Source organism: Pleurodeles waltl, chromosome 3_1 (assembly GCF_031143425.1).
Source record: "Pleurodeles waltl isolate 20211129_DDA chromosome 3_1, aPleWal1.hap1.20221129, whole genome shotgun sequence".
Classification (NCBI taxonomy): domain Eukaryota; kingdom Metazoa; phylum Chordata; class Amphibia; order Caudata; family Salamandridae; genus Pleurodeles; species Pleurodeles waltl.
The window spans coordinates 840534333-840545869 of record NC_090440.1 but is presented as its reverse complement, the minus strand read 5'-3'; the positions used below and the strand labels follow the sequence as shown (position 1 = coordinate 840545869).

Below are 11537 nucleotides of genomic sequence, written 5' to 3'. Positions count from 1 at the left end.
CCCTGCGACTGGCGTTACTTATGTTCAATATGGAGCCAGTATACAAAAAAGATACTTCCAACAGGTGCTGTTCATTGCTGTGAGGTCTTCGCAGTTGAGAATCGTCTTGGTTATTAGCAACAGAAATCATGTGAAGTTATATTCAGCTGTACTCCATAACCTCCTCCATGTGCTTCCTGGCTGCCCCACAACACTTACCTTTCCTTGATGGGTATAAGTGCAGCTCGAGTGGTTGCGTCAAAGGAATACATCCAATATCGTATCAAACAAGAGTATGTGACTGAACGGGATGTTTTCATCTACGATTCGCTACTGTTGTTTATGAAATCAAACATAATCTTTCGGTGCACGTTAAACCGGTTATTTGCCCATTTAAGATTTTACGTGTAATTTATTTCAATATATCTCGATCAACACTTCACAAATAAGGTGTTTCAGCGCATATCTAGTTCGATGACGAACAAAAACAAATGCCGAACTCCCGTACGCTCATTATACGGGCCGTGTAACGTTGCTGCTTTCGGGAGTATAAACATCTGCAACGTCATCTCTCCATCAAGTCTTTCACCGGGGATACATTTAGACGAGATAAAGTTCCTTTTAATTTAATTTACTTATTTTGTTTTAAATGCCCACTGTTTGCTGAATCAAACAATTATATCCTTCTCCTTGTAGGCGTTCTATCACATTATTTGTTTAGCACTGCTGTTTGCAAACACAATCAAGGAAGAACATAGGTCTTGGTTGGAATCAAACGTCAGGCTGTTGTTCACAGAAGTGATGATCAAGTCACCATCTGAGTTCAGCTAAAACACTCTCCAGTTAATACAGCGTTTCCCGGCAATTCATGTGACTCCCAAAATGCAAGGCGCTACACTTCTGGTGAAGTTTGAGAAGTAGGAATGACGGCAGAAAGATCCACTAGCTATCCTAACAAAGTACGAAAAGAAAATTTAAAAAAAACATGACACTTCATACTTCTATATTTTTTAGAGACAGTGCACTGGCATCAAATGATCAAGGTTGGTAATCTATGTGTAAACTTGTTTCAGCATCTGCGAAATTTGCTAAGTCATCTGAACTCATGAAAATCGTTAACACTTACACAGAATTTGAATGTCCTCATAGAAAAACAAAGTGGGTAGTAACCGAATAGGAACACCTAACGAGGCTCGACAAAGCTAATGGAGGAAAAGGGGCATATATGCCAGTCAGTGAAACTTGCAGTGCATCTGTGACTGCAAGACCTTGCTAAACAAATTTACCGGACAGTTTTGAGAATGAAGCACAGTGTCTTGGACAGATGGTGCGCAATCACTCCATTTCTAACGAAGCACAGACACTTATAATTGCACCTATGAAATGAGTTAACACAATTTTGGTGAATTGTGGAACTGACCAGAATCATGCATAGAAAAACTAAGCAAATAACACAATATGTGCCTACGTGTAGAAAAGCCTTCCTCAAAATCCCATAAAAACATGGGCTTTTGGGGACGTCTTCACTAAACAGTAATATCAAAGATGCAAAACAAATGTGAAAGCCTTTGAGCATGCACAACGTTCTGAATGCTAGGATTCACACTATTCTCAATGATTACTGACCCGGAACACGTTTCTTCCATAACGCTAAACTTAAAAACTAAATTCTGCTTCATTAATAGATATTCGGCAATTGTAATTGGGGTAAGGGAGCAAGGCTGGACAATTTTTTCCCCCCCAAAGAAAAAACAGCATCCGTTTTCAGGTCTCCACACTATTCACAATCAGCTTCAGTATAAAAAAGGGAAAATGCAAGCGAACTGCGATTTTTTTTTATATAAATATTTACACTGTGTAAAGCTACACAACAGAAACATACAATATAGTTCCATTCATTCAACTACCACATCAGAATAAAACAATAGCTTCTCAAGAAAACCCCTCATCCCCCACACAATCTCAAAAGCTCAGTTTTATAGGCATCCGGTTTCTCATCTACTTAATTTATGTAAAGTGGTTCATTATTTCTAAAGTGCAAGTTAATCTTACCTATGGAAAAATCAGTCTGTGTGTAGCAAAGAGGGCCGGGGGGAGTGAGCGAAGTCTCCTGGTAACATGCAGGCTCTAACATTAGATATCATTTTAGAACTAACTCACATTTAGCTTCTGTGACAAGTATCACATCCTAAATATATCATATATCTTAAATATACATATATATAAATATATATATGCATCAATTTTATTTCAGATACCTTCTGTTCTCGGTTCTAAACGGTACAAAAAAGGTATTAATGAAAAGATGTATTGCAGAATAGTGAGATACACCATTGTAAAACAAAATGCCAAACCCTTTCCATTTACTCTGGCTTTGTGTGAGTACGCATGTAGACTTAAATATGAACAAACTGCATAGGTATTATCCATGTAGGCTGCAAAGCACAATTTTAACAGCCGGTCACAGAACGCTTGGGAATCCATGACAACAGAGAGGTGCAAACGAGGAGTCACATCCAAGGGATCTTTAAATACAATTCCAAGGAATGAACTGTATGTCCACTCAAAACGCTTATTTTATGCATTGGGTATAAGACATAGCTTTCAATCAAAGTGCTTGGAATAGAAAAATGTATGACAGCAGCACCAAATGTATGCCTTTGTCTTAAAAGGGATAATAAGAAAAACTAACACCTGAGATGCTTTCTCATCTCACACTACTGCTTAAATCTATGTTTTTTAACTGTGTTGAAACAGTTGTCTGCAGTTCACGTGTTATACCCGTTTACCAGCTGCAGTTCAGGTTACCCGTTTACCAGCTGCAGTACACATGTTCATACTACGCGAGACAATGTATTACTTAAAGTGGAGAACTGCTTAAAAAAGACAGAGTACAAAACTACTCAGGATCAACACACATTTAACATTTCTCATACAGGATCAAACTAAAATTATACAATAACGTTCAGCAAAGGGGGATCCCATCAGAATTGTTGGCACCATTAGCCAATACATAAGTGCTTACAATTCCAATAAAGGGCCCAATTTATTTACACACAATTGTTTTTAAATTACTCCTCCGCTACATTACAAATAAATATTTGTGGTTAAACAAAAGGGTGTGCTTTTCTGACGTTTTAGCTCATGTGAGAGGCCTCAATCTTCCATTTCAAAACACTAAGTAAAGCTCTAAGGAAAATATGAAAAACAAGTGAGAACAATAAATAAATTTACAAGTCCAATGAAAACATAAAAAAAAGCAGATTTCTTGCTATCGTTTTTTCAGTTTCTTTGCTTGTTGTTTGAATTTCTTTTTCAGTTCTTCCTCCTCACGCCTCAACTCTTCCAGGTCTTCTTGTACACCTAGCCGTAAGCTGCAAAGGATAACAAAGACAAGCAACACATTTATTAACTTTTTCAAGTTTTGTTTGTAGCCTTTCCAAAAACAAAATTAAGGTTACAAATCAAAAAACATTTAATTTCACATTCATTTCAGACAAGTGTTAGTATGTAAAAGTTCATGGCAAATAAGACTATTAGAAGTATACATACGTTTAGGAGCCTTTTCGGTGGTTCTTTTCTTCTTCTCTAAAACATTTTGCAGGAAAACTGCTGTTGCAAATACATTTGAAATGGGCATATGAAATCAATGAAAATGTCAGTATCAAAGGTCCCTTAGAGCGCAAAATTTTAGTCTTCGTGAGACACTGTCACTCACTTGAATTAATATTTAGAGAGAAGCTGCCCCTATAGTAGGTCTCATTTTAGGATTTGGAAGAATTGCTGTTATTTTTGCATCTCAGTTTGATTGAAAAGAAGAGGTTCTAACCTCCCTACCTTTCAGCTATGTTGTAGATCTGACCAATAACTGACTGCCTTCTATGAATTTATTTACCAATGAATTTAAATCTCATGTTTCAAAAAGAAATTACTTATCTTTGGCAATAACATTTCTATTGGATTCAATCTACCTGGAGAGTCCTAACCTCACAAATCTCTCTCTGGCATCACAATGGATCCAGGAAAGTTGGAATGCCTTTTCTACACCAGCAGGTAGCATCATGACTTCAACTTGACCCCAGAGCCTCTCCGGATGTTACTTTACAGAGCACTAAATGGTGCAACCCCAGCAACCTGCTGTTAGTTCCTAACCCATTTTTTCCATGCACAGAGGCAGAGAGGAGATTGACGAAAGCGAAAAAAGTAGTGCAACAGTACTCTTTAGAACAGGGAGGCTGGCAGATGAGTGAAGAACCTGTGCAGACCTTGTGGAGGTCCACAGAGGAACCCGGAGAGCAACAGGAGCTATATGTATGAGAAGTTGTATGGGATAGCACCCCCAGGAGCTCTGCGAAACAATTTGTTGAAAATAGTATCAACGGAGAACAATTCTGAATCTGCATCAAAGTGTAAAGAAACAAGGAGTGACATTAGGGTGCTGGGTCATGCCATGTACGGCTCTCATAACATGACATCCAGGCAAGCAGGCACTAGAGTCAAGCTTGAGCTCTGGGGTTAATGAACGAGTTACTTACCTTCGGTAACAACTTTTCTGGTGGATACATTAGCTACCTGTGGATTCCTCACCTAATGAATACTCCCATGGCGCCAGCATTCGACGGAAATCTTCTTCCTAGTCTCTGCACGTCGACGAGGACGTCACTCTAGCCCACGCGACGCCATCTGACGTCATACAGGCAATAAGAGGTCCTCGACGACGTGCCGACGTCAGTACCAACATTTTTTACGTGCATGAGAACAACAACCCAATGCAATGAAAGAGCAAGGCAACATCCCATAACCTTGTAAAATACACAATATTGCAATGAATAGCTGTAAATTTAATATAACTCTCTCTTTTTTTTTTTTTTTTAAACGAACAAATATATGCAAATCATGTATATACACAAAGATATATACATATATATATACAGATAAATATACACAAGTCTCCATATATACAACATCTATTGCAACCTTGAAGACCAAGAGGAGCGCACTCAAGGATTACTTGGTAAGACCAGAAAGGCAACGGGGAGGCAGGTGGGACCGTGAGGAATCCACAGGTAGCTAATGTATCCACCAGAAAAGTCGTTACCGAAGGTAAGTAACTCGTTCTTCTGATGGATACAACTACCTGTGGATTCCTCACCTAATGAATAGAGTCCCAAAGCAGTACCACGCCCGGTGGCGGGTGCCTAAATGGTCAAACCAAGAAATCCTGCAGCACTGACCATGCAAAAAGGCCGTCCCTTCTGACCTCAGAGTCCAAACAGTAATGTTTCGCAAAAGTGTGAAGGGACGACCAAGTTGCGGCCTTGCAGATGTCGACCACAGGAACACCTCTGGCCAAGGCCGAAGTGGCCGACTTAGCTCTGGTGGAATGAGCTCTAATGCCCTCAGGAGGATCCTTCTTTGCCAAAGAGTAACATATTTTAATGCAAAGAACAACCCACCTGGAGAGTGTTCTCTTGTGGACTGCCTTTCCTCTCTTCTTGCCCACGTACCCGATGAACAGCTGATCCTCCAGCCTGAAATCCTTTGTTCCATCAATAAAGAAGCTCAACGCCCTCTTTGGGTCCAGACGGTGCAGTCTTTCTTCCTCTTTAGAAGGATGAGGCGGAGGATAGAACGTGGACAAAGTAATTGTTTGAGCCAAATGGAACGGTGAAACAACCTTCGGGAGGAAAGCAGCCTTGGTCCTCAACACCACCTTATCCCCATAAAAAGTTGTATAAGGGGGCTTTACCGATAAGGCCTGCAACTCACTCACTCTCCTTGCAGATGTTATAGCTACTAGGAAAACTGTTTTTATAACCAAATACCTTAAGGGGCAAGAATGCATAGGCTCAAAAGGAGACCCCATAAGGAAAGTCAGGACAAAGGACAAATCCCATTGCGGCATAACGAATGGTTTTGGAGGATATTTATTTAGAAGACCTTTCAAGAATCTGATAACAATAGGGGATTTAAATAACGATGGTTGGTCTGGAAGACAAATGAAGGCTGACAAGGCCGACAAATAACCCTTAATGGTAGCCACTGCACAACCTTTCTGCGCTAGAGACAGAGCAAAAGACAAAACGTGCGATAGATGAGCATGTAAGGGATCAATCTGCCTCTCTCCACACCACGCAACAAATTTAGACCACCTATTAGCGTAGATAGATTTAGTGGAGTGTCGCCTGGCCGCTAATATAACATCCACTACATCAGGCGGAAGAGAGAAGGAACTCAGGTTGCCCCGTTCAATCTCCAGGCATGTAGGTGCAGACTCTGGAGGTTGGGGTGTAAAACCTGCCCCTGCGACTGCGAGAGGAGGTCTGCCCTGAAAGGGAGACGGAGCGGATGGCACATTGAGAGTTGGAGAAGGTCGGAGTACCACACCCTCCTTGGCCAATCCGGAGCTATTAAGATGACTAGCGCCCGGTCTTGGCGAATCTTCCTCAATACTCGAGGAATCAAGGGTATGGGAGGAAACACGTAAAGCAACTGGCCGCACCAGGTTATTTGAAACGCGTCCCCCAACGCTCCCTGCATCGGATACTGGAGGCTGCAGAATAACGGACAATGCGCGTTCTCCAGAGTGGCAAACAGATCTACCCGAGCAAACCCCCACCTTTGGAAGATCAAACGGGCTTGATCTGGATGGAGACGCCACTCGTGGTCTGCCGAGAATTGGCGACTGAGACCGTCCGCACGTACATTCAAGACCCCGGCCAGATGATTTGCTACCAAGCAAATCTGATGGTCCTTTGCCCAGGACCATAATCGAAGAGCTTCTCTGCAGAGAAGGTACGACCCTACTCCTCCCTGTTTGTTTATGTACCACATCGTGGTAGTATTGTCCGTCAGGACCTGTACCGACTGACCACGAAGGGACGGGAGGAAGGCCTTGAGAGCCAGACGTACAGCCCGTAACTCTAACAGATTGATATGAAACATCTGTTCCTCTGGAGACCAAAGACCTTTGATCTCCAGATCCCCCAGATGAGCTCCCCACCCTAGAGTGGAAGCATCCGTTACGACCGTGGCCACTGGTGGCGACTGCGCGAACTGCTTTCCTTGTGAAAGATTGTTGCTCGCAATCCACCACTTCAAGTCCACAGCAGCATCTCTGGAGATCTTGACAGCACCTTCTAGATCTCCTTTGTGTTGAGACCACTGCCTTCGGAGGCACCACTGAAGAGCCCTCATGTGCCAGCGAGCATGCGTGACCAACAGAATGCAGGAGGCAAACAGACCGAGCAGACGAAGGACATTGAGGACTGGAACTACCGCTCCACTTCGAAACATTGGAACCAATTCCTGAATATCTTGAATCCGCTGAGGCGGAGGAAAGGCTCGACTCAATGTTGTATCCAGTACTGCCCCTATGAACAGGAGGCGCTGAGAGGGCTCCAGGTGAGATTTGGGCTCGTTCACCGAAAAGCCCAGGTCGAACAACAACTGAGTCGTTGACTGCAGATGATGCAACACAAGCTCCGGAGACTTGGCTTTGATCAACCAGTCGTCCAAGTAAGGGAATACTGCTATCCCCTTCCTTCTGAGCTCTGCCGCAACCACCGACATCACCTTCGTGAAGACTCGAGGTGCTGAAGTAAGACCAAACGGAAGGACCGCAAACTGATAGTGCTGCGATCCTACCACAAACCGGAGATACTTCCTGTGTGACTTGAGTATCGGGATATGAAAGTAAGCATCCTGCAAGTCGACAGACACCATCCAATCTTCCTTGTTAAACGCCAAAAGCACCTGAGCTAGGGTCAGCATCTTGAACTTTTCCTGTTTGAGGAACCAATTCAAGATCCTCAGATCCAGGATTGGTCTCAACCGACCATCCTTCTTGGGAATCAGGAAATACCTTGAGTAACAACCTCGACCCCTTTCCTGCTCTGGGACCAACTCCACCGCGCCCTTTGAAAGGAGGACTTGTACCTCCTGTTCTAGCAACAAGAGGTGTTCTTCTGAACAATAAGATGGGCGAGGCGGGATGGGGGGCGGGAACTCCCGAAAGGGAAGGGTGTAGCCTTTTCCCACAATACTGAGAACCCAAGTGTCCGTTGTAATAGTCTTCCACTTGCGGAGAAAATGCCATAATCTTCCCCCTACAGGAGAGGAGTGAGTGGGAAATGGTGGAAGCCTAAGGCTGCTTTCCCTGCTGCACCCCTCCAGAGGACGAGGAAGAGGCAGAGTGCTGCTGAGAGGCTCCTCTCGTGCGGGCCCTACCTCTCCCTCTAAAAGATCTATAGAGATGGGAAGAGGCAGGTTGCTGGAATCTCCCCCGAAAGGAAGAGGAGGAAGAGCCACGCCCAAATCCACGAAACCTCCTGAAAAATCTGGAAGAGGCAGAGGAAGAAGGAGCTTGGAGCCCTAACGATTTGGCTGTGGCCCTGCTCTCCTTAAATCGCTCCAATTGGCCCCAAACAGTTTGTCCCCATCAAACGGGAGGTCCAATAGGGTTGACTGCACATCCACAGAAAACCCCGAATTACGGAGCCAGGCCTGTCTCCTTGCCACCACAGCCGTGCCCATTGCCCTAGCCACCGAGTCGGTCGTGTCCAGCCCAGACTGAATAATCTGGGTCGCGGCAGCCTGGGCGTCCGAAACAACATCCAAAAGACCCTGGGGAAGCTCCGTAAATGATAACAAAATGTCATCCATAAGAGCATGGATGTATCTCCCCAGAATGCAAGTTGCGTTGGTGGCCTTCAACGCCAGACTGCAGGATGAAACATTTTTCTTGGACCGCATCCAGCTTTTTCGAGTCCCTGTCTCCAGGCACCGTCGGGAAAGATCCAGGCGCTGATTTTGATGAACAGGAGGCTTGCACCACCAAGCTCTCCGGTGTAGGGTGTCTAGAAAGAAAGCCAGGGTCAGATGGCGCAGCTCGATACCTCCTGGCCACAGCCCTATGAACCACTGAGGAAGATACTGGCCTCTTCCACACCTCTAGCACCAGATCAAGCAAAGCCTCATTAAACGGCAAGAGAGGCTCCGCTGCAGCAGAGGCCGGATGTAGCACCTCCGTTAGAAGATTCTGCTTCGCCTCTGCCACCGGCAAAGGCAGGTCCAGAAAGTTAGCTGCCTTCCGTACTACAGCGTGAAAGGAAGCCGCCTCCTCCGTATATTCCCCTGGAGACGAAAGATCCCACTCAGGGGAAGTGTCCAGCCCACTGGCTGTATCCAGACCATGCAGTCCATCACCAGAGTCCTCCAGTTCTCCTTCCTCCAGGACTCGTTGGTACTCCTGCTCTTCCAATAGACGAAGAGCCCGTCTCCTCGAATGTAGCCTCTGCTCGATACGCGGAGTCGACATGGCCTCCGCCGAAGTCAAAGATCGGCGCCGATCCCCAGAAGCAACCGACGCCGCATCCGGCGCCACAGGCAACTTCGACGCTGATGAAAGAGCAGGACGAAGAGAACTTGTAGCAGATGGACCCACCGGAGTCACAGGACGAAATCCCGACGTCGACGGGATGGAAATCTCCGGGGCCAATCCCTCTGAAGCCACCGGAGCGGGCGCCGAGCCCACGTTCCCAAAAGGGAGAAAGGGCATAAAGGGTGCCAGCCGTAGAGGCGCAGGATCACCCAATGAAAAGGCCAAAGGACCAGCCGGAGCACCCCCTGGAGCCATCTGTTGGAAGATGGTATACATCGCATTTAGGAATGCGGTACTATCGGCTCCAGGGGTGGGAAAAGCCAGACACTGGGGTGCCTGTATCGGAGGCGACCCCGACCTCGACGTCTGCGACGCCGGAGACAACACAAGAGGCTGCATCACCTCAATCACCGACGCCTGCCCAGGTGAAGTCGGTGACGCCGGAGAGGGCAACGGCGTCGACGGATGCGGCGTGACCGTGGGACTGACCTCCCAAGTCCTCCGGCGCCGATCCGAAGGCGACCTGGAACGAGTCTCCTTGCTTGAATGGCGCCGTGAATCTCTACGGCGCCGGGAGTCTCGATGACGCCGATGCCTTGGCGAAGAAGACTTCTTGTGATGCTTTTTTTTCTTCGACTTCGCCATAAACAACTTAGCCTCACGTTCCTTGAGGGACTTCGGATTCATGTGCTGGCATGAATCGCAAGTTGAGACGTCGTGGTCGGAGCTCAAACACCAAAGGCAGTCGGAGTGAGGATCTGTAACTGACATCTTGCCCCCACACTCTCGACAAGGCTTGTAACCCGACTTTCTCTGCGACATTATTACTGCAGAGAAGGACTACGCAGCAAAAAATACACTGTAACCACAAAAGTAACAGTTGCTCCCTCGAAGATAACCGTTTCGAATGCACGGAAAAAAGGGAACTGACGTCGGCACGTCGTCGAGGACCTCTTATTGCCTGTATGACGTCAGACGGCGTCGCGTGGGCTAGAGTGACGTCCTCGTCGACGTGCAGAGACTAGGAAGAAGATTTCCGTAGAATGCTGGCGCCATGGGAGTATTCATTAGGTGAGGAATCCACAGGTAGTTGTATCCATCAGAAGCAAGTTTTCCCAATCCAGTCTGGCATCTAAGTGATATTAATGAAGTGAGGAATCCGAGGATAGGAGTATCCATCAGAATATTTCACATAAGGTTGAACAACCAGAGTGGCAAAAATATTTTTCTGAAATATATATAGGCAACTTTTTGGCTAAATAAATAATCTCAACTACAGTGTTCAGACTTCACAACATGCCTGCATTAGCAAAATGGCATCACTACTCATTTGCCATAATTGATTACGAGAGAGCGCGGGGTAGGGGGGCATAATTGTCAGATACTCCATACTTGTGGTGGGATTCATGGCTCCCCTCCCACATACCATCCACCTTATAGGAGTCCTGTAGCAGATGATGCTGATGTTAGTCTTTCATATTGGTCTGAAGTCAGACTGGCCTATAGGGCAATCACGAATGCCTGATGGGCTGGTATGACGGGTCAGTGTTTGCTCTGTTTCTTTTAATGTTTGTGAACCTGTTTTATGGTCTATTGGGCCGGGTTTACTGCCGATTTCCCTAATATTAAACCAAACATTGTCTGCAGCAAGCTTAAATCCATGCAGTTTTTCATACATTGCAAAACACTTCTGTTTCATTCTTTTAAAATTTCACACTGCCCCAATTTGTAAACATGAGCCACATTTAGGCTTTCTAATTCACTAATGGGGGCCACTTGTATTTTAGTGCCTGGGCCTATTTTCCGTCCCAGTTTGATCCTGCTGAAAGATGCTTTGGTGACAAAGCCCCAGCCCCCCCATAAAGGTTTGTGATTTGTCCCAGGTCAGGCATGGGCTGTGAATCCATTTCTGTTTTACTGGACTTGCTGGTTTGACAGAAATACAAAACTACAAGTCTAGAATACAAAGAAAAATGCAAGACTACATAAGTTACTCACACTTTACCATGGACAACTTGAGAGTGTACTGTGACAGAAACATACCACATACTATGTAGAATAATATTCTGTGAAAGATAAAAACTCTCATCTTTTATATGGAATAACAAACTCCAACAGTACTTTAGGAAGGATACTGCTAGCTGTCAAGAATCCCTAAGGTGCCTCCTGCGTTATC

The 11537-nt window shown here is 45.3% G+C and overlaps 1 protein-coding gene across 2 annotated transcripts in view; it reads right to left on the bottom strand.

Moving 5' to 3' along the window:
- Positions 1-1800: 1800 nt before the first annotated feature.
- The window catches only part of SPTY2D1 (SPT2 chromatin protein domain containing 1), a 268481-nt gene continuing 258744 nt past the window's right edge, over positions 1801-11537 (bottom strand). For both annotated transcript variants that reach the window (XM_069223758.1, XM_069223759.1), the window contains one exon: positions 1801-3353. In XM_069223758.1, coding sequence (XP_069079859.1) covers positions 3251-3353 — 103 coding nt within the window. In that variant the 3' untranslated portion in view covers positions 1801-3250. The remainder of the gene's footprint in view (positions 3354-11537) is intronic.